Source organism: Dermacentor variabilis, chromosome 4, assembly GCF_050947875.1.
Source record: "Dermacentor variabilis isolate Ectoservices chromosome 4, ASM5094787v1, whole genome shotgun sequence".
Lineage (NCBI taxonomy): Eukaryota > Metazoa > Arthropoda > Arachnida > Ixodida > Ixodidae > Dermacentor > Dermacentor variabilis.
In genome coordinates, this window is record NC_134571.1 from 234,225,425 (window position 1) to 234,250,033 (window position 24,609).

Genomic DNA, 24,609 nt, shown 5'->3' on the forward strand with positions numbered 1-24,609 from the left:
GGAGGATATGACTACGATAACAAGGCTGTTGACACAACTGGTCTATCATGAGGCCATCTTTACTTTGGCTGGCCAATTGCAAACATACGCGAGACAAGTTTTACTAATACACTAAATTCTCATTAATTTGTATTTCACGGGATTAAAAAAAAAGATGCCTGAAATAATTCAATGTTGAATTATCGAGGGTATCAAAAAAGAATAAACAAGTGATTACTATGTTAACACGCTTTTATTTACTGAAATAATCAGCATATCCAATTTCTATATTTCACAAAAGCTGCGTGGAAGCCGCAGTTCTTGTCATCTCGTGACTAATTACAGGATGTCTGCCAACCGGGAAAGCCGGTAATCCTCAGGGATTTTGAATAGTCTTTAAATACTCAGGTAAAACTCACGCAATTTCTGCTTCTATCAGGGAAAATCAGCTGTTAATTTATTGAAAGGGAAGAAAGGTCGGACTAATGCTCACTCGAGTAACAGAGTAATCTAAACGAATCATCTTTCGAATCATTGTGTCGAAACGAATCATCGTGTCGTCGACTGGAGGAGTTTGCAGTGTACAGTCGACGCTTTATTTTTGGCTTCATGGCACCACTACGTACCCCATAGAGTTGCAATATATAAGAACGTCTGAAATTTCGCACGTAAGAACCCTTCGCCGTCCGATTTTCCAGACTTTTTGTCGTGATTGCAGGTCCAAAACGGCATTAATCAAAGCCACCACTGTCGTCATTTTGATTATCTTGCCTCTTCGAATCAGCGCTCTCGCAGGCAGATTCACTGGCAACCGTAGCCAACACCGCGGCAATGCAAGGCATGGCTGCTTTGACGTTCGCTGTTAACTTCTAGGTGTGCTGTGTCGTGTTTTTCGTTAAATCAATTCGCTACTGTCAGCAACTAGAACAGAAAGGATTCATTATGCAAGAAAAGGTGAGGCGTGCAGACAGGACACAAGAGAAGTGGACAACACGAATGCTGACTATGAATTGAAGGGAGCCCTAAGGCGAAATGAAAGAAGACCCAAGGCTCACTTGCGCAAGCTCTGGAATGGTATCATCATCATCAGCCTGGTTACGCCCACTGCAAGGCAAAGGCTTCTCCCATACTTTTCCAACTACCCCGGTCATGTACTAATTGTGGAGACAAGGCAGTGGGGGAATATGGCATAGGCATTAGGAATAGCAGGGGAGAGTTATTAGTAGACTTTGCAGAACAGAATAATATGCGGATAATGAATACCTTCTTCCGCAAGCGGGATAGCTGAAAGTGGACGTGGAGGAGCCCGAATCACAAGACTAGAAATGAAATGGACTTTATACTTTGCGCTAACCTTGGCGTCATACAAGATGTGGACGTGCTCGGCAAGGTGCGCTGCAGTGACCATAGGATGGTAAGAACTCGAATTAGCCAAGACTTGAGGAGGGAACGGAAGAAACTGGTACACAAGAAGCCAATCAATGAGTTAGCGGTAAGAGGGAAAATAGAGGAATTCGAGATCAAGCTACAGAAAAGGTATTCGGCTTTAACTCAGGAAGAGGACCTTAGTGTTGAAGCAATGAATGACAATCTTGTGGGCATCATTAAGGAGTGTGCAATAGAAGTCGGTGGTAACTCCGTTAGACAGGATACCAGTAAGCTATCGCAGGAGACGAAAGATCTGATCAAGAAACGCCAATGTATGAAAGCCTCTAACCCTACAGCTAGAATAGAACTGGCAGAACTTTTGAAGTTAATCAACAAGCGTAAGACAGCTGACATAAGGAAGTATAATATGGATAGAATTGAACATGCTCTCAGGAACGGAGGAAGCCTAAAAGCAGTGAAGAAGAAACTAGGAATTGGCAAGAATCAGATGTATGCGTTAAGAGACAGAGCCGGCAATATCACTACTAATATGAATGAGATCGTTCTAGTGGCTGAGGAGTTCTACAGAGATTTATACAGTACCAGTGGCACCCACGACGATAGAGGAAGAGGGATTAGTCTAGAGGAATTTGAAATCCCACAAGTAACGCCGGAAGAAGTAAAGGAAGCTTTGGGAGCTATGTAAAGGGGGAAGGCAGCTGGGGAGGATCAGGTAACAGCAGATTTGTTGAAGGATGGTGGGCAGATTGTTCTAGAATAACTGGCCACCCTGTATACGCAATGCCTCATGACTTCGAGCATACCGGAATCTTGGAAAAACGCTAACATAATCCTAATCCATAAGAAAGGGGACGCCAAAGACTTGAAAAATTATAGACCGATCAGCTTACTGTCCGTTGCCTACAATGTATTTACTAAGGTAGTTGCAAAGAGAATCAGGAACACCTTAGACTTCCGTCAACCAAAGGACCAGGCAGGATTCCATAAAGGCTACTCAACAATAGACCATATTCACACTATCACTCAGGGGGTGGAGAAATGTGCGGAATAAAACCAACGTTTATAAATAGCTTTCATTGATTTCGAGAAAGCGTTTGATGCGCAGGACACGTAATGAGGAGGGAAGATAACCGATGGTCATTAAGAGTTACGGAATGGATTCCAAGGGAAGGGCAGCGTAGCAGAGGGCGGAAGAGAGTTAGGTGGGCGGATGAGATTAAGAAGTTTGTAGGGACAACATGGCCACAATTAGTACATGACTGGCGTAGTTGGAGAAGTATGGGAGAGGCCTTTGCCCTGCAGTGGGCGTAACCATGCTGATGATGATGATGATGCTCAAAAAACAAGATGGAGGTGTCCCTTCTCCAAACCAAGATAAAAATTTTTAAAGAAGTAAAACGCAACACTGAGGCATTGTGCACGGGCTGAGAGTATGTCAGCTGAGGTTGACTCATCAGCTGTTGCAAGAGAATCTGACTTCTGACAAAGTTCGGGCCTCATACCAATGAGCTTGCTTTCAGTTTAGGAAAATAGCTCATATTTGAATATGTTTGCTTCTGCATGCGTCTCTTTTATTTGCAGTTGAGAATATTCTACTGGATTTGCAGTGGGTTTTACCATTTTTTCGAAGATATTTTAGTCGCCGTGCATTTTACTAACCCCTCCCTTCTGTTTTCTTTTGGAGTAAAATAAATGTTACTTCTTACTATTCAAACTAAATTAAGTCTTCCTTTTTATTTTTTAATATGCTTGCTAGAGAGCGATAGCATCGGGCTATATGGTGTCAGCCCATCTTGACATAAAACAAAATTCTGGGTCACTCAGGGAATTTTGCAATGGCGCTCAGGGAAAACCTTGAAAACTCACGGAATTTGTAAATGGCAACTTGGTAGACGCCCTGAATTAGTGCTCGTAGCAAAGAAGGCTTTGCGACTTCATTTCCAGGATGGCCACGATGCCTGTCTTCATCTGAAACCCGCTTTTCACTATCCCGCGCACATTCCGATTAGTTTTTCTGCGGTGAGTTGGTCGCCAAATGATCACCCTTCCAGCATGATCTGGCCAGTGCTCTTCATCCTTGACAGCCTTGAACTGAGTCACAGCGAAAGTACTGATTTGCTGTACCTGCTGTGGACGAAACGGCGGCCGCTATTGATGTGTTCATGGATGGAAACTATGCAGTTTTGAAGGCATGTGGCTGATGCATGCACCAAGTCAAAACAAAACTATCGTTTGCTGCAACTGCTGCAGACGAAACTGTGGTTACTATCAATTCGACCATGAATGGAGACTGCACACTTCTTAAGGCATATGGCCAATGTGCATACTGAGTCAAAACAAGACAACTGTTTGCGACAACCACTGCAGACGAAACTGTGGTGGCTATCGACCCGATCATAGATGGCGACTATGCAGTTATGAAGACACGTGGCTAATGTGGTGTTATTCATGTTGGCAAATACTACAGTAACGGCTTTAAAGGCCCAAATAGGCAGGAAGCGTTCCAGTGTTGCTTTAATGTCATTCACATACGCCTGTGGCGATGTGGACTTTCCACTTCATTTCTATTGGATGCTGTCGTCGTTCTTGCTCTCTTGCGTCGCACAATTGTGGTGCTCGCTGAGCGTCAAGAGGTGGTCCGAATTAACTGATGTGCGGCCATATACGTCCGAATTAACGAAAGTTTGATTGCATTAAATAATGCATACACCTGCCGGTACCAGAAGACTAATACGAATTATCCAATTTTCCAAATTATTCAGGGTCAAATTAACAAGGCTTTACTGTACTATTTGCAGTACTGAGTGCAAGTCTGGCATTGCAGTGGGGATTTGGTGATCCGGTGCTAGCAGTAATTGCACAAAACAAGCACTACCTACTTACACGTTAAATGCCACGTGCCCATTGATGAAGTAACTATCAACTTGTGCGTGATGGCTCAACTGTGTAACTATATGTGTAGCAGTATGACATTGATTTATTGAACTCTGCACTGTAATTTAGGCCTCATTCATAACTAATTCTACTTTTCACTTGTGGGGTTCTCACACCCATGCTCTTGGGACAAAGGAACAACACAGTAGTACGAACAATCACAAGGGCATTTATTGCACCTTTCATAGATCAATGCCTGCTAGCCGAGTTGTTATCCACAAAACATGCCGATGGGCGCGCGACAGATCTAGAAGTCCGAATCACCGCGACCGGATAGCGAGCAAATACGTTCGCCCCATGCTGGATCCCAATGCCTGGTCGTTCGCGTGTACGGTCACGCCAATGGTGGCGCGTTCGAAGGCGGCCACGCGAGACGGTCTCGCAGTAGCATGGATCGGCGCACGTGCGGCAGGCACGTCTGCACTGCTTGCTGTCCCGAACCAAGAGAGCAAGCACCTTGTCTTTCGGCGCCCAAGTAACCCCACCTGTCGGCGGCATTAGCAGCGCAACACTTGCGCCATCTCTCGTACTGCGCCTAAACCACTCCGACCGCCTCGGGTGCCAGGCCACGCGGCGAAGCCGGATTACAGGAGACGCGCTATGCGGGAAAAACATATCAGGGGACGCGCAAGAGTCATCATCCCTACATCCCCCCAACCTTAAATCACTACATAGTCCGGCGAAACATGTCACACGGTCTAACATCAACGCGTGCTTCGCAAGCAAGGTGGTACATGCAACAGTGGCCGCGCCGAAGAAATGTCCACACGCTGTCCGTAGCATGCGAGCCGACATTGTCCCTGGGTACACCGCTGGCGTCCGCCGGTCGCAGCAGGAGCTTTGCAGACTCGACGGCACGATTCCAGGCCAGGACTCCGGAAACGACGACTCAGTATTTGGTACGAGCAAGCGTCGCTCGCGCCGACGCGCCCTGCTGGCAAGAGCTGCCGTAGCTGTCGGTGATCGCCGGCTCTTTTCTCCGTCACCGAGGGTTGCGAGCTGGATACAGGTGGCCGCCGAACTCGCCACAGCACCATTGCCCGGTGGCTCGATCGTAGTCCGGGGCAGCAGCGCGGACGATGTGCAGGTGACAGCAAACCAGGGGTGACTCCAATGACGCTGCGTACACTCAACACACTCTGCAAACACTACAGTAGTGCAAGGGAGAGGAATTCTGCATGCACATCGCCCACTTGGTACGATGTTCAACTCGGCTAGCAAATGATCGGGCAGCTACTCAGATGCTAAGTTCACGTGAACGAAGCTCGCTTTCTTGAGTCGAACGAGTAATTTCAATTCGTGCGAGGCTAACTAGAATGAGGGAAGCAAAGTGCAACACTTCAACGCCACGGTCCACCAGGTTGTGTCCCTCCACGTGCGACGGGCAGCTGCGTAAAGCCTTAGGCCTAAAGAGTCGCTACCCTGACAATAACCGGCCTCCAAAAAAACAACACCCAGAATGGGCGCAAAACAGGCAGCCGCGAGGAGACGTCAGCTCTGTTAGGTGGTCCTACCCCGCTCGGTGCACACAGCATCCGAGTTGACGGCGCCCACCGTCCCAGACGGTGTCGGAGCGCCCGGTGCCATGCCGCAACACCAGTCAACCTGTAGTGGCACCCGTGGCCCGCGGCCACCCGGCTCCCAGAGCCGCGACTTCATCCGAGTCAGAGAGATGGAAGAAGCTATTTACGTAAGAAATTCGGACCACCCACGAGGCTTCCGTACTCACTCGCTTCAGGCTTGGCAATGTTCCGCGGGCGCTGAGCCTCGCTCTCCCAGGATGCAGACCACGTGGCTCTTGTATCAACGAATGCCATTAAAAAAAAACACTTGCGAAAAGGCTTAGCATGTTGACGTGTTCAAACACACTACAGCCACCGTCTCCTCGCTCAAGAAAGCACGCCGCCAACGCTAGCGATCAAAATCCGTGCTAGCCCTACGCTTCGGTTCAAACAAATGTCTCGAACGAAGCAAAACTGTTAAAACTATCGTCCGATGCCTCAAGAACCCCACGTTGGGCGCCAGATGTGGGGTTCTCACACCCATGCTCTTGGGACAAAGGAACAACACAGTAGTGCAAACAATCACAAGGGCATTTATTGCACCTTTCATAGATTAATGCCTGCTAGCCGAGTTGTTATCCACAAAACATGCAGATGGGCGCGCAACATATCTAGAAGTCCGACTCACCACGACCGGATGGCGAGCGAATATGTTTGCCCCATGCTGGATCCCAACGCCTGGTTGTTCGCGTGTACGGTCACGCCAACGGTGGCGCGTTCGAAGGCGGCCACGCGAGACGGTCTCGCAGAAGCATGGATTGGCGCACGCGCAGCACGGCACGTCTGCACTGCTTGCTGTTCCGAACCAAGAGAGCAAGCGCCTTGTCTTTCGGCGCGCAAGTTACCCCGCCTGTCGGCGGCGTTAGCAGCGCAATACTCCCGCCACCTCTCGTACTGCGCCTCAACCACTCTGACCGCCGCGGGTGCCAGGCCACGCGGCGAAGCCGGATTACAAGAAACGTGCTATGCGGGAGAAACATATCGGGGCACATGAATACTTTGTTTAGCGCAAAACGACTAAACAAAGTATTATTGGATTCGCACCAACTAGCCCGCCAACGCATTGTGCTGAAATATCAGGGGACGCGCGAGAGTCGTGCATCCCCTACACTGAATAATAATTTCCTCTATGCTTTTGTTTTTCTATTGCACGTTGGCTTGATATGGTTAATAAAAAGAAATCAAACCCCTCAGTTCCTCTAGTTGATTGGTACATTCCAAATGCAATTTATAAATTTCATTAAATTTTGCACTTGGTCAAAGGCTCTGCCCTCATATAGGTCACCAGCAATAAACATTAAAGTTGCTTGCCAGTGCTTGTGTGTGGTCTCTGCTGTTGTTCTCTTCCCAGCAGTAGGTGCAGTAAATCTTTGGCTAGATTTGTTAAAAATTGATTTTTTTAGTGTATAGCAGTTCGCCCAGTAATTTACAGCAAGAAGCCTTAAATCTTTGAGTGTGCAACAGCTTATGTTGTAAAACACAATTTCACAGCCTCACCGATTCACAAATTGGGTATTTTGGGCACATTTGCGGCTACTATACTTTGCGATTTTTGGCTTGTGCCATATGGCTCATGTGGGCTGCAATAGCTCTTTTGAGTTTCTTTGCCACTTTTTTTTTCACTCTTATGCAAACAGCTGACATGGGCAAAGACGACACTGCTTCTCTGACGAAGCCATCAAATTATGACACTCTGCGAAGACTTATTTATTACAAGCTTCTGCAGCAGAGTAAATTGAATGCAGCAGGTTTTAGGGAGGACAATCGGCAGAACAAGTTCTGAACTTGTTGCATTTAAAGCTGCTGCAAATAGTTATTATTCGCTTAACCCTTTGCGGCACTGTGTACGCAATTGTGTATGCCAAGCTTTTGAATCAGCAGCAAAGGCGCTGATGACAGAAATGACATTTAAAATGGGTCACATACACCTTAAAACACCTTTGATTTGAATTGTGCTGCAAGTTTCAATAACATGTTCAAAATGTTTTAGTAAAACGAGTGGGAAAGTTGACGGTTGGATACTTTTACTTGGTGTATGTATGTTGTATGCAGTGGGTTCACTTCTTTCACTGTGTTTCACAATTCGTTGTGCAAGGCATAACTTTTAAATGGCTAAATAGGTGCTTTTCAAGGTGGCTAGACATGGAATAGTTGATGTTCTCATATCTGATTTTCCTGTATGAGTTTTCGCATGGAGTCCACATTCTCCAAACATGAAAAAACACACTAAAGGATTGACAATTGTTAATGTATTTTGCAGCTGTACACTTTTCATGATTCTGAAAATCTTGGAAATGTGGTTGAAGTAAGTTTTAAATCAACATAACCAGTTAGCGCCTGAAAGGGTTAAGGAATTGATACTTGGCACTGTACTCACCTAACAAAGAGAAAAATGTGACACAAGCTTTTTATGTCAGTCCATGTTTGTTTCCAGCCATGTAATATAGAACCATATTTGCACTGCAGCATGTCTACTCACCCTCACATGCAGTCTTCTGGACACTAAAACAAATGTGATTCAATCATGTAAGTCAAGCTTACCAGAAACTCGCTCAGACCAGCACTCACTTGGACTCGGTGTTAGGTGCAGCTCTGAGCTGGCCTATATTCTTTCGATGGGAAAAGGCTGCAAGGGAAAAGGCATTTATGCAAAATAGACTGCTTTGCATGAAGTTGATGCACTTTCGACTGCACTGTACTTTTGCAGGCCAAGCCTGCTGCTGTGGGGGCGGCAACTAGTGGGACCTGGGCACACCTCTCATTTGACTTCCTTAAGGAGGGCAAGCGCAGGTAAGACTTTGTGGGCCTAAAGCCTAAGGACATCTTGCGAACAGTGTTGCTATTTTAAGGATTTTGTTATTACCGTATTTTCCTGTGTATAAGTTGTGCTGTTTTTCTGAATTTTTCGCCGGTGCGTCTTGTAGAACGGTGTAACTTATTTACATTTCTTCTTCTTAAAAAAAAAAAAAAACTGCCATCAAAATCGAGTTGGATGTTATGGCCATGTGAAGCACGCTGGGTTGACCTCTTCTGGCAGTTGCTACGGGTCGCGTGCACGCTATAGAGGTACTGGATTCTTCCCGTGATTGAGTTGCCGAGTGCCGTGTGAGAAGGATGGAGCAACAACGTAAGCGGCAGCAGGCTGACTGCGAATTGATCTACTCCAATGTCATTGCACCTGCAGATAGCTTTCAAGATACGGCGCATGGAGCTGCACAAACTATGCAGTGGCTACCAGAGTACAAGCCAGCCCCCTTCCCTCCTGTGCTGCTTTCCCACATTCCTGCCTTGTGCGAGATTCGGCTCATTCAATGCTTGTGCATGCAGCACATATTCCACGGATGTATTTTCTCCTGTGTTTTCTAGATTAGGCAAAGGTAAGTGTCTCAAGATGTTTAGCTCATTAGTGTTTAGCTGTCCCTTCCGATACTCCAATTCATAGTGATATGCTGACAAGAATAACGCTCAGCATGGAATCCTGGCTGCGGCCATTTGTGGAATAGGCCTATCCTGGTGAAAAAGCTCCGTGAAAGGCTTGTGATTGGTTACCAGTGTGAGACGGTTGTCAAGAAGATAATCCCAAAACTTGGTCATACCAAAAATTAAGGCAAGGCCTACCTTTACCAACTGCGAGAAGTTTCTCTATGCTGCCATCAATGTTCTTGACCGGAAACCTTTAATCTGTATTGTAATCGGTAATCTTTACTGTTGAAGTGATGAGAACACTGCGCCTAAACCGTACATCGACGTGTCACATTCAAGCCTAAGTGGCTTACGCGGGTCATAATGAATTAGAAGGTTTGCCTTTTTCATAGCATTCTTTGCTTCTTGAAATTCGCTTTCTTGCGCCCGTTCCCATTTCCAGGCACTCCCTTCGTCAGCAGGGCATACAGTGGTGCTAGCATAGTTGAGAGTTTGGGCAAGAATTAGAGTAATACGTGATCATACCAAGAAAAGATTTCAACTGGCTCTCTGACGTTTGTGCCGGTGCGCCTAGTATGGCACTGAGGTTGTTTTGCAAAGGATGCAGACCATTTTTGTCAATTTGATGCCCCAGAACAGTCACTTGCTTTTCCCGGAACTTGCATTTGGCTTTGTTCAACTTCAGGCCATTGTCATACAGTCGTTGGAACAGTTGTCCCAGTACAGTCATATTGTGCTTCTTTTCTGCGACAATAATATCATTCAGGTAGACTTTGACCTCTGGAAGGCCCTGCAGAACAGATTCCATGTGCCTTTTGAACAGAGCTGGTGCTAAAGCGATTCCAGAGGCGAGGCAATTATCGCACTACAGGCCCTTACGGTGTGTTCAGCACTGCTATCTTTTTAGCTTCTGCATCTAGATTTCTGGTTGTATGCATTGCTTAGATCCAGCATACTAAACACTTCACCTCCTGCTAGCGCGGTGAAGATATCGTCGATTTTCGGCAGAGGATACTGTTCTAAGTAAGTCGTGGGTTCACTGTTAACTTGAATTCCCCACAGAGCCTTATATAGCCGTTCTTTTTTGCCACAAGAACTACCTGTGTTGCCCATTCAGAGACTTTGATCTGGGAAAGCACTCCTTGCACCAGGCGATCAATATCTGCTGAAACTTGTGTATGCATTGCATAGGGTACGATTCGGACTTTGTAGAAACGAGGTCGAGCGCCTTCGTCGATGTACAGCCTCATAGGCAGACCTTTACAGTAGCCCAGCTTGCTGTCAAACAGCTGCAAAAATTCAAGTAGCGTTCTCACCTGCACGTCCACTTGGACGAAATTTACACTTGTAGCACTTTGGCATCCAAGGGAGACACACCGGCCTTACAAAATTCCTTTATGATACGCCGACCACAGAGAAGGGGTCCTCGGCAGTCCACTACCATTAACGTGCTGCTCACAGTTGTCACCCCAAACTTCACGTCCATAGTTAATTTGCCAATGACAGGCAGGAGCCAAGGAAACACGATAGCTGCAAGGAAGTGTTTTTCCAGAGCTGGCCACCACCTACGGTGTTTCTTGTATACAATCTCGGGTACGATACTCACCGGCGAGTCAGTGTTGATGATCATGCGCAACTTCTGCCCTCCCCATGTCAAATCTTGTTCGAGAAGCCACGACATGGCTCTGTCAGCCATGCTGTGGGCTACCAGGGCAAGCATAAATATTTCTTCGCTCTGGCTTCCACTTTCATCCACAGCGTATGTACCTGACGTCTGGAAACGGGCCCTGTGACACACCCTAGCCAGGTGTCCTTTTCGGCTGCACTGTCGGCATTTGGTGCTTCGATTTAGGCACCTGTTGGTATCGTGCGGCCTGTAGCAACGTTCGCACAGAGGGCGACTGCTTTCTACATTGCTGATTGGTGTTCGTGGCTTCCAGCGCCTCTGTGGATGCAGGACGTTAGCGGTTCTGCTTCCGTTCCCCATGCTATTCTCCTGCATGTCTTGGATGTCTTCTTGCACCTTCTCGGAAGCCCTGGTGAACTCTTGAGTGTCTTCCATAGTCACCTTGTGACTCTTTAACAAGGAACGCCGTGTGTCGTCATCCCGGATACGGCAAACGATGTGGTCTCTTAACATACGGTTCTGCAAGCTACCGAAGTTGCGGCTTTCGGCAAGCCTCCTGAGTTCGGCGATCAAGTCTTGGACACTATCCCCTTTCTTTTGCTTCCGCATAAATAACATGTAACTGGCTGCAATTTCATTAGCCTGCAGGTTGCAGTGATCTTCCAAACAAGTCACAACATTGTTCTAGCTTAAACTGTTGACCGAGGTAGTCGGATGATGTCCTTGCAGAACATGCGCATTGCTGTCGCTCAGCGAAGATATCGGCAAGGCACGGCGCCTCGCGGGATCTGTTACTTCATGTCCTTCGAAGTAGGCTTCCAGGCATATGCGGTACGTACCGTATTTACACAATTGTAAGTCGACTCGAATGTCAGTCAACCCCCCCATATCGCATGTAACAGGGAAAAAGAAGAGCATACCCAAGGGCGCATTCGATAACGAAAATTTATTGGTAGCTGGCATGGTCCCTGGACTACTCGTCTTCACTTGTGCCATCGTCCTCACTAGTGCTGCCATCGTCATCGCTGCTACGGTCCCACAGCACGTCGTCATCTAGCGAAATTTCACATTTGGCAAACGACTGCACTACATCTTGTGGAACAGCAGCCCACGCCGAATGCACCCAACCACACACAGCCATCAGGGAGGCTCTTTTGACAGGTCCAGTTGGTGCAAGTTCGCTGTCTTCCGCTGCCAGCCACTCGTACTCACTGCAGAGCAGGTTCTTAAAAGGCGAAGATCTGGGCTTGTTTCATGACCATGTCGCACTTCACTGGCAGGGACCGATCACGCGTTTCAGCTACCGTATTTACACGATTGTAAGTCGACTCGAATGTAAGTCGACCCCCCCATATCGCTTGGCCGGGGGGGGGGGGGGGGGGGGGGGGGGGGGGGGAAAACCCCCGAGGGCGCATTTGATAACGAAAATTTATTAGTAGCTGACATGGTCACTGGACTACTCGTCTTCACTAGTGCTGCCATCGTCATCGTTGCTGCGGTCCCACAGCGCGTCGTGGTCCAGCGAAATTTAAAATTTGGCAAACGACCGCACCAGGACATCTTGCAGAACAGCAGCCCACGCCAAATGCACCCAACCACACACAGCCGTCAGGGAGGCTCTTTTGACAGGTCCGGTTGGCGTAATTTCGCAGTATTCTGCCGCCTGCCACTCGTTGTACTCACGGCGGAGCAGAACTTTAAAATTAAGGCGCAGGTTCGGGCTTGTTTCACGACCACGTCGCACTTCAATGGCAGGGACCGATCACGCATTTCAGCGACGTACGCCGCAAGCTTAGCCTAAAGCTCCGGAAAGCGCCCAGACTTCGGCACGTGGGAAATTTCTCACTTGCCGCCACAGGGTGAAAATTTCGCTTCGCTGCAGTCGCCACTCTCGCACCACCCGTTTAGAAACATCGAAATTGCGGCCCGCTGCGCAGTGATTTGTTTCTTCGGCGTAAAGGATGCCAGCCCTCTTGAACGCTGCTGTGAACGAGTGCCGAAAGATTAGTGGGCCTGCAGCACTCATGACGACTGGGGAAGCGTAGAAGTAGCACGTAGCCGAAGTGGAGCGCGTCAAGAAGTTAGTCAAACCAATACCAATGCCTTTAAACAGAGAAAGAGAAACCCGCGAGTGGTGTCTGCTCTTCCATGAACTACCGATACTCCCCGCAAGCGCCGCCATTCTGAGAGTGCCACCGCAAATGGGAACAGCAGCGCTTTTATCAACTATCGCCACCCCCCCATGAGTGTTGCATGCACTGTAAGACTCTCAAAAATGTTGAAAAACCCTTCCGAAAAGTGAACAAACACGCGGGATAGCGAAAAGATACGGGTAGAGCCATAGAGCAAACATAAAATTGTAACTACGTTGTAGCTCTCGTTGGTATGGCTTTTTTTGGCGGGGCCATGTTTTGGTTTCGATTGTAAGTCGACCCCCCAACTTCAGACTTTCAAATTTTAAAAAAGGGGTCGACTTACAATCGTGTAAATACGGTACGTACGCTGCAAGCTTGGCCTACAGCTCCGGAAAGCATCCAGACTTCGGCCTGAGGCAAATTCTTCGCTTGCCATCACAGGTGAACATTTTGCTTCACTGCAGTAGCCACTCTCGCACCACCCATTCAGAAACATCGAACTTGCGGCCCGCTGTGCAGTGATTTGTTTTTTTGGCGTCAAGAATGGCAGGCCTCTGCTGCTGTGAATGAGCGCCGTATGTTTACTGGGCTTGGAGCACTCATGATGACTGAGGAAGCATGGAAGTAGCACGTAGCCAGCAGTCAAGTCGAATGCATCAAACTAAGAGCTACAGAGAAAGAGAAACACATGAGCGGTTAGATGGAGCAGCGGTTCCCGCTGTTCCATCTAAAACTGGCGGGCTAGATGCCATGTCTAGGTGTCATCCGTCTTAAGCAGAAGGTTATGCCAGAGTAGGATCCCATCCACGTTGCCACTGAAGTGTTGTCCAGACCCCGACACACGCCAGGAATACGAGTAAAAACAGGGTTTATTCCAGACACATCTGGTCGTCGTCTTCAGTCGGAGAGCTCATGGATGCACGCGCTGTGCTGATGCGTGTGTGCACAGTTCTGCAGTGGCCACAATACGGCAAATAAGTCTGATCAACTGCAGTAACATGACAAATCAACCGTAGAAAGATGTGTATATATCGGAATTGGCTGAGTTTGTTCTCATGAACATGGATTCACCACCTCTGTTCCTCATGGTTTCAGACACATCCGTACTGCACTGACCTTTCTTGTGTGTCAAGGGGCAGCGATACTATAGTATTTGACCTGGTTGCATAATTGCCATCGCTGTGTTAACCACGAGACCACGATCTGATTGCTTAATGGATTTCTCCTTTCAAGAGTGCTGAAAACTAAACAATTTGCAAGCGCAATGTTGGCCAAATGTGCTTTTGCCATAGGAAAATCAGGTGACCTACGTTCCTTTGAACCATGCTTGATTTCTAATCTTAAAATCTGAAGGCAAACAAGATTTCAGATATCATCATCATCTGATTTTATGTCCACTGCAGGATGAAGGCCTCTCCCTGCGATCTCCAATTACCCCTGTCCTGCGCCAACTGATTTCTTAATTTCGTCGCACCACCTAGTTTTCTGCTGTCCTCTACTGCGCTTCCCTTCTCTTGGCACTCGTTCTGTCACCCTAATGGTCTAACAGTTATCTAATCTGTGCATTACATGACCTGCCCAGTGCCATTTTTTTTCTCTTAATGTCTATTAGAATATCGTATACGCGTTTACTCTCTGATCCAAACAACTCTCTTTCAGTCTCTTAAAGTTATGCCTAGCATTCTTGGTTCCATCACTATCATCATGGACTGCTTATTAAAGTAAAGCAATAGTTCTCTCATGTTGCTGCTAATTTCACTGTTCAATCCTCACTAGCATGTACACTAGACAAACCTGAAATATTTTGGTAGATGGGTTATGCCACATACCAAAAACAGCTACATCATGTGATATTCATTTGACAGTTTTAGTGACTTGGAAACAAAATTGATCAAAAATAGTGAATTCTTTGTCTCGATTTGAGCGACAAGCTCTGAAAAAGTTGTAGACACTGTTAGCGAATGTAACTTCCATTTAAAATAATTTGAGAACTTTCCATGCTCTACTGTTGCAGTGTGCCTAGATCAAGTTTCAGTCAGTGTTAATTGTCAGTGCACATTGTCCTAGTGCCTTAGCTCATTTTGCTATGGGTGCATCTGGATGCAGGTTAAAGCTGTTAAAGTAGTGAAAAAGAGTGTTCATTTTCAGCCATAGTGATGCATTGATATTGTCAAAACTTAGACATGAATTCCAAAACTACCTCAATGCATTGTTTAATTTCCTGGTTTCTTCCATGTGTAGCGAAGGCCTAATTCAGAGTCCATAACTTAAATTTCACCATGCATATTAACTGCCTACAGAGCAATCGTACATTCCATGTACAGTCGAACCCGACTATATCGAACCCATTTACATCGAATTATTCTATATATAGAATAATTTCTGGACACGATATAGTTACAATGAGTATATATATCGCAAAAATTACGCTTACATCGAACAAAAATAGCAGCGACACCCGATATATCGAACGTCAAGCGGCGGAAAGTGCCCCCGGAAGTTGGCTTTCCCTCGCGGTGGCGGAGAAAATCCGGCTGCGCGGCTCCATCCAACCGCTCTCCCTACCATGACCGCGCTGCCTCGGACGAGCCGTCAGCACACCCCTGCAAAAAATTATCCTGGCCCGCCTACAGCGCTTGCTCAGACAGCCAATCAGATGCTCTTGTGCCCTCATCGTGCAAGATGGCGAAAGTGCGAGTTGTCTCGCTATTTTTGTGTGCGCCTTGTAGGCCTTCTCCCGCAGTGTTGCCGTGATGAAGCGGCAGAATTTGCCTTTCGTTGTGAAGCTCGCAATCATAAATCGTGTCGAACGCGGTGAGAAGTCGGATGTCCCCGCAGAGCACAAGATTCCGAGGAGCACTCTCGGCACGATCTTGAAGAATAAGGGGGAGATTAGGGCTAAAGCGTCCAAACTCGCGACCCGGTGCCCGTGGCGCCCGACCCGTACGCACGGCTGTGTACGAGTGGTTAATCTGAAATTGCTTTAGCCGTGCCGACTTCCACGTGCTCGGTGATGACCGTAAATTCTGATGAATGCGACGAAGCCGTTGCTAGTGTTGCCGAAGTTTGGAGCGAACTGTCAGAATTTCCGGAAGCTGTTGACGAATCAACGGTGGATGAGTTTGTGAGCGCAAATGATGTGTCGCGACCACGGGAGAGCCCGAAAACGAAGACTACATTGCCAACATCGTACCGAGCACAAGTGAAAGTGGGCACAATGAGGAAAGCAACGACGGTCCCACATCCTCCGAAATGATTGGTGCGCTCGCACTAGTCCGGTGCTTCTGCGCGAATGCGGAAAGTTGCGGCCTCAGCTGCCTTAATGTGGAAAAGTGTGTGCGTCGCAGGCAGCGAAATTGCCAAATCAGAAGAAAATGCAGGACTATTTCGTGCGAAACTAAGCTAGTTTAATCAATAAAGTGATATTATAAATGGTATGTGCTTTTATGACATCCAATTATTTAGCAGGCTTATATCGAATTATGCTCTATATCGAACTGATAGGCGTTTTTTTGCGTGTTCGATATAGCCGGGTTCGACTGTAATTATGTGTAGCAGACTCTGATGAGTTCATTCTTGTTCTCAAATTTTTTCTGATGGTACAGTCTGAACATAGTTTCTTTATCTGACAATTCTTGTTTACTTTAATGGAGACATAAGTTTAAAATTCTTCAGCAATTCAGTGCCTGATAATATCATTGAAACCTTTGTGCGACCTACTTTGTCTTTTTGTCTCCAATTCTTAGAACAGCTCAAAGGCTGCAGAAGACTGTAGTCAATGTTGATTGGATTAAGCTAGCTTCTTTGTAGTGGTGGGCCATCAAAACCAGAAGCAAAGAATCTGTCCCAAATGTCAAATGATGTGGTACTTGACAATGAAAAGGTCTCTCCCCTTTACTGTTGGTACCAACCGCTAACGACTCGTGGAGCGCCAATGATGGCTATGCACAGAGCGGTGATTGAGCCACGTGATGGTGTGGTATGCATTTTCATCTTTTGCACATATTGGCCTTACGATAACCTACAAAACCGACCTGCCATAAACATGGAAAAAACCTGCATCTTGGAGGAAAACGGTAATGCTAAACTTTCTATGCTCTAAGCCAGTAGCGCAGCCAGAATTCCTTCTTTTTTTATGGGCACGAGGGGGGCATGCACTTAACCCAGGGAGAGAGGTGGGGCAGGTATCTTTGGTACACCAGAATTTCAGGAAAGGCAAGCAGTGCATGGGGCCCGGTGTGCCCCCACTTGCCCTTGGCTATACCCCTGCATAAGACGGGTCCACTATTAACCTGAAAACCTCTTCGGTATTCAGTACAACATCCCGTCTCTACTCCTTCAGCTTCAGAAAATAAGAAGCACTTGGTTCTATAGGCAGCGTGCACAGCAATCCTGTGGGCGCTGCCCTGTTTTATCACAGGGGGACATATCCGTTGCTTTCCTTAGCTGCCTCCATTGCCTCCATATATACAGTGGATATGCATTACGCCGGTGCGGCTCAGCAAACCTCTTTTTCGACGGATATCGTAGATGTTGGCTAAAGGGACGACACGAAGCTTTGGCCACGGTTTCAAAGGACATGCAAGCGCTTTTGCATCTCTTTACATCTTGTCCCAGTAGGGTGAGCAGTGTTTACAGGATTGTAAAAGGAGGGTGCTAGAAATTTATGCCAAGCTGTCGAGACTTTCTTCTTCTGAGTTAAATCAGGATCACTGTCTTTTACTCTTCGTTCTTTATTTGTCAATCACGTTGAAGCAGCGGCTTGTCATGTTTGTGACTCAGCAATGTTTCTGGGTGCGTTCACCGTGCGATTGTTTATTTTCTACCTAATTTCTCGTGAGTGTGCTCAGTTGTGGTACATTTGTTCTTGCTGCAAACCTTTTTTGGAATGCAGATGTTCTACACTTTGTAATAGCTTGTGGCCAACAGGTGTTATCGCTACACTGAAACCCACATATACCGAACTTGCTAAAAGAAAAAAACAAAGGAAAAGGAATTAGTGTAATTTGATATATAGTGTAATTCAAATACAATTGCCGACTGATTTTTCGGACTCCGAAAATTCGGACATGCTCGATTATTCAGTCTGCTTCGCGGCACCACCATTCTCCCCATAGACCATAATGTATAACAACTGCCGAAAGTTCAGACACCTTGCAACCGCCCGTTTGATTTTTCGGACACTCCTTGAGCCAACTCGATCGAGAGCAACCATACACCGACTCTGACCGGTGCTACAATGTACTAGAATAGGGCAGTGTGTTCAGGAAGCGCTCGCCACTGAGGCGCTTCATGTAGATAGCACGAGATGGCGCTGTAGGAACATGGGCTATATGGTATGGACGGTGCAGCACCAGTGTTGATATTTTGATAATCATTTTCTGTTGCACTCAAATAGACGTGCAAGTGCTCGGCGGATGTCAAGATGCATCCCCGAAGCTCACTTTCTTTCTTTCTTTCTTTATTGATTTATTTAAGACAATGAACAGATTGTCTTAGGGGACACGGCTAAAGGCAAACATTTGCCTGACTAGGCCGTGCCACCCGTACATTGGCAGCAACATGGCAGTGGCAGGCTTTCAGGAGGTCACACATGAAATTATAGTACACATTTTCCACACTTGAGTACACAATTCGGGTAAGAAGAAAGAAAAAATGTTACAGTTTATACAGTTTTCTAAAAGATCGAAGCACAACAACAACAGAATAAAAGAAGCATGTACGAAATTTTTCATACCTGTAGCCGAAAGGTCAAAGTTTACACAGTTTTCTAAAAACAACAACAAGAAACATGTACAAAATTTTCTATACCTGAAGTTGAACATTTCTATTAGTCTTCGGATAGTAACAATTCTTTTACCGTTTTCTTAAAGTTTTGCTTTGAAATTCCAGAATTTAGCAGGTCCAATACCAAGAGGTAGTCGTTTAGAAGGTTAGGAAGTTGAACTGCTAGTTTTTGATCTCCGTATTTTGTTCTGCAACGTGGTTTTCCTATCAGAGTTTTTCTGAGGTTATAGCTTGTCGTTTTGCCATGGTATTTACTTTGGAGGGAACATTTGTCTTCCCAGAATTGCCGTGAAATTTCGAGGAATAATTTGTAAGTGTGAAGTTTTGATACTGTTAATATTTTATATTTGTTATAGTATGGTTTAGTGGTATCAGTACGTTCTAAGTTACCTATCGCGCGCAGTGCGCGGTTTTGGAGTGTCTGAATTGATTTTAAGTTAGTTTGTGTAGTGGTTGACCAAACTAGAAAACAATAAGTTAATCGAGAATGTATAAGCGTGTTGTAAATATTGCGCTTCACATTTATCGGTAGCAAATATCGCAACCTATTTAGCACACCATATAAGAGATGAATTATATGTGCACTCCTAGTGCATCTCAACGCCCATTAGAAGGATTTATTAACCTGACAGCAAAGGTTTTGTAGACACTGAAGTAGTGGCGTAAAGCCATTAAATTTGTTTTGAGCCACACTGCCACGTAACCAGAAATTATCCGAACGGAAAACTCGGCTGGAAATAACGCTGTAGTAAAGGACATCGAATTGATTTAAACCAACTCAGATTCCAGATGCACACATTTTCTTTTGCGGTTCACATTCATAAAAGAGCAGCCGCGGCATCCGCCACCCAACATAAAGCGCTTAATTCATCAGCCGCTGTTGTAGAAGAGAAGGCAAAACAATCTGTACGTACATAGCCCAAAGCCAAAGAGCTTCTCTGTTTGGCATTTACCTTCTTTCGCGATAAACATTTGTCCCTCGTTCTTTCATTCTGTTTGGCGAACCCCCCACAACTACATTTGCACAGTTGATTTGTGAATGTTTTTATTTACATCATGAAGTGCTTCCGAACGTCAGGCTCATGCACGAGTATGAGGCACACCGACATCCTGCATTTCGATGAAAGGAATAAAACAGGTAGGAAAGGCGCCAAGTAAAAGGGATTTCTGCAAAACTACACACAGTGTGCCAAAACACAGAAAAACAGTGCGAGTACATTCAATCCCAAGCAGTGGAGACCTACAGCAGAATTAATATGCGCAAATGAATTCCTTAATTCATTTCTTAATTACGTATATTAACAAAATTAACTTTTCGAATGCACCAGAAAAAGTTGTGCATTCAGATAAAAAAGACGAAGAAGGGTGAGCATACATATGTTGTACCAGCCTGCTAAGAAGAGTATAGCCAACTTTAAAGTTAAATTTATTTTTTTGTTGTGCTTCTCTTCACTGATTAAGACAACTTAAAGTGCAGCCTTGTTAGAACATAAAAATGCACAACTGCTCATATGAAATCATCAGCATGTAATTTGCAGCCGATGGCATCGCCAAATTTAAAGTTTTCACTAGAATCATGACATCAACTATGCTATCGCTGCAAAGCTCCTCTTTGCTGAAAAAGGTTGTAAATATAGTCCCTCAAGTTATTTTAGTGCTTCAAAAAACAACTTGGAGGGATACAGCAATCGTCACAAATTTCACGAATTTTGACTCTGCTACTGACACTAGAGTTTTGCCAAAGAAGAGAGTAGCAGTCCTTACATTTTGTTGCAAGTAAAAAATTCTGAGGTGGTCATTGCTCCTTTCTTCCACATAAGCCCGGTGCTCTGTCGGAGGACTGTTTAGCCTTTGCTCTACCAGCGTCAGATTTCCAGCTTCAACTAACTCATCAAGTGACGCAATATCCCCTTTCTTGTTAGAATTATCAGAAGGGGACATTCTTGCTTTTGTAAGGACTGCATTATGCTTTTCTCGCCTCACAAACCGCACGACAATGTTTTTTTTCATTTCCCTTTGCTGTTGGTACTTTATGATAAACATCAATGTCACTTTCGGTCACAGGGTCACCGATAAACTCGGCCAACTTCACGACGGCTTCAAATGGCTCATAGTCTGCAGGGACGCCCTTAATTTCAATTATGTTTGTTCTAGAATAGCGTTCAAGGTCTTCAATTCAGTCAGTTAGCCTGTGGTTTTCCTCCTGAAGAGTAAGGTTGCTAGTCTTCAGTTACTTAATTTCTTTCATCAGTTCTTTGACTTCCCTCTGACATTCAGCCTGTGTATTACATGCATCGCTACAATACTGAACACTTTTCTTAAGCGCTTTGAATTCAGCAAGAACTTCCTTTCTGAAATCAATCAACTCTTGTTGTGAACTGTTGAGGTCATCTGTATGACCTCGACAGTTGACCTTCGGGGGTGGCATTTCTTAAAAGGGAAGCTGGTAACACACCTGAAAACTGGTAACACACACACAAAAAGCAACGACCAGTACAACAGCTGTGTTCGGCAGCAGTGTGAAAGGAAATAGGTGTGAAAAACGTACACAAAACTGCTTACTTACAAAAAGGAGGAAAGTCAATACGCGTGACCATGTCGCACCACTGCTGAACTAAGCATCTCCGGCAGTAGGAGAGTCCTTTTATAATTGATCCTGGTGGGGGTGATGTCTGCGCATGCTCAGTAGCAGGTCCAGGCTGATAGCAGTCGGCTATAATTTCTTTCTTGGTAGATTAGGATCCGCCCCTTGGCAGTGCAGTCTTGTCCAGAGCTGAAAACAAGCTTTCGATGCAGCCTGCGGCCACCGTGTAGTCAAGCTGCAAAAAGCAGGAAAGTCAATACGCGTGACCGTGTCGGACCACTGCCGATCCCGCAACCTTTTGCTTAGCAGCGCAACGCCATAGCCTTTAAGCCACTACAATGGGTAATTTTGTATTTGTAAACACATTAATTTTGTAAACACACTGCTGCAGACGCTCGGGAGTCTATTAGCACTGCGAAACAAGAATGTTGCAGGCTATCAGTATTTTAGGTACATAGGAACCAAGATGTACAGTATGGTCTACTCTTATTAAAGGGAACACCAAATTAGTATGCCCGCACTGATTACATCTTAGTTCTAGCATATGAAGGACTCAGATATGCTACGTATATATATATTTTTTATGAACCCAATGACTGTTGAATAGACACTTCTTGCGAGCAGTTTGCTCTGGAGAAACAAGATGTCACTTTCAGTGGCACGGCACACCTTGGCCTCAGGCGGAAGAGCACAAATACAAAACTATTACTACAGTAAAACCTCATTAATTTGGATTTCACGGAACTAAAATATAATGTCCGTCTTAACTGAATGTCGAATTATCGAGGGTACCAAGAAATCAATAAAGAAATGCTTACTACATCATCATGCTTTTATTTATTGAATGAATCAGCAAATCCTTTTTCTAGCTACAATTCTCATTGCTGTTGCGAAGGCCTACTGTGTTTGCAGCAGCGAAGGCCTCACGACTTTCGTGGCATGCAACATTTATTCGAGACATGCCTTTCACTACCACACCCACATCCTGATTATGTTTTCGCCAGTGAGCTGGTTATCAACATATCATCTGTCTATTGCAATGTAGCCGGTGCTCTTCATCCTGGACTGTGTTGCATTCAGGGAAAACTAAACTCCTCTTTGCCGTCACCACTGCTGACGAAACCATAGCCGTTATCGACAAGATCATGGACGGCAACCTTGCAGTTCTGAAGGCGCACGACCGACGCACGCACGGAGTCAAAATGAAACTAGTTTGCTGCAGCCGCTGCGGACAAAACTGCCGTCACTGTCGATGTGACCATGAATGGCAACTAAGCACTTATAAAAGCATGCAGCCAGCACGGTGTTATACACTACGATAAAAGAAAAAAAAAGAAAGCTTTAAAAGCACAAATAGGCACAAAACATTGCTGCCGTTACAATTTTTGCTGATGACTACGGCGATGTGAACTCCACCACTTCGTTTCAGTTGTACGCTAGCGCCAATTCTTGCTCTTTTGTGTCGCACATTTGCGGCGCTCGCCGAGCTTCGAGAGTTCTGCGAATTAACCTATGCGCAGTAAAATAAGTCCGTATTAATGGGAGTTTGATTTCATTAAATAATGCTTGCGTCTTCCGGGAACGGACGCCGAGTCCATACAATCCGATTTTCTGAATTAACGAGACTCGAATTAACAAGGTTTTACTGTACTTTACACTTCTGCAGTGCGATCAGCTGCCAGAAATACAACCGAGTGATTGCTAATGCACTGCGCTCCATTCACACTTCAACATGTGGAATGGTAGAGAGAAGACATGTGCAGTGGTCGGCTGCAAAAATAATGACTAGTATGTCAAAGAATGGAATTAATCTGTGTGGTCAAGTTCACAGACTGCTGCTGCACAAGGACTGCCTTTGTTGCCAACCCTGACGACACATGGCTTTTTTTTTTAGGACAAAAAAAATGCACTCATCTGCCAGCATTGTATTGCTAACTTCCAAAGAAATAAATTCAACCCCAGATTGTTGGCACGAGTGAGGGCAGCTCGTTACACGGTGACAAAGGGAGTAGCACTGCTTCCTGGCACAGCAAGTTTCTCGCACATTATCTACACACATCCTCCCGAACTCAGTCAAACTTAAGCCCACGTATCAAGCATAAGGGAATGGGCGCACTCTTGAATCAATGCACCGAAGCATGGGTGACGCACTACCCCAATAGCACATGTATGTTCGAAGCTGAGCGTTTTGCAACAGTCCACAGAGTGAGCGAGTGACCACAGTCGAAACCATTTACATAGCGTTATCACTTATATCGAACAATTTATGAACACCGTAAAGTTACAATGAAAATATATAGCAAAAAATTATGGTTACATCGAATAGCAGCTACTACCGATATATCAAAATTCAAAACAGCGCGAACCTGCCACAGTATCTGGTTTTCTCACACTGCGGCCAGGTGAGCCGCCAACACCCCCTTAGAAAAAGTGGTTTAACCCGACCTTGCCTGGAGGGCTCTACCACGCCGCAGCTGGGCATCTGCATCAGAAAATTATCTTGGTCTGCCTCGCAGTGCTCACTGACTCAGCCAATCAGTTGTAATGTGTCCGCATTAGAGAGCTCCTGTTAACAAAAACTCACAGGCGTCCATTGGTTACTTCATGACATGGGAGAGGAGGAAAGGTGAGAGGAGGGAACTGTGTGCTGTCACAAGTGGAAAGGAGGAAAAGGGGAGGGTGAGGATGAGTTGACTTTCTACCTTACGAGCTAATACAGTCGAACCTCAATATATGGAACAGCACAGTGATTGCGAAATACTTCGATATATCCAGAATTCAATATATAAAATCACGTAAAAAATGGATCAAAAACTTCTGCAAATCAGGTCAGGTCAGTTTATTTCCTTAAAGGCCCCTTTATCTGGGGTGTTACATAAAGGGTGGGGTACATCTTGTAACAACAATTCTACATGATAACAAATGAAACATTTGAAAAGTGGTAGATACCCTGTTAAACAAGTACATACTCGTGTCAAATTGTCAATTAGAATAAAAAAGCAACAGTTAATTTGACTGAAGAGAAGAAACAGTGGCAATGGACAGTTCACTAACTAGTAACTAGTGGACCATTTGAAAAAAGGTAGATACATTGCATACAATCAAAAATGTACGGTAGATGATGAATTTGTACAAAAAGGTAATTAATTTGACAAAAAAAGAAGCAACCTCAGCAATGAACACATGGTG

At 45.6% G+C, this 24,609-nt stretch overlaps 1 protein-coding gene across 1 annotated transcript in view; it reads left to right on the forward strand.

The window, feature by feature from the left end:
- Nucleotides 1-24,609, forward strand: part of LOC142580213 (DNA mismatch repair protein Msh6-like) — a 745,039-nt gene that overhangs the window by 177,415 nt on the left and 543,015 nt on the right. The window contains exon 7 of the mRNA XM_075691108.1: nt 8,572-8,654. Within this exon, the coding sequence (XP_075547223.1) occupies nt 8,572-8,654 (83 nt within the window). The remainder of the gene's footprint in view (nt 1-8,571; nt 8,655-24,609) is intronic.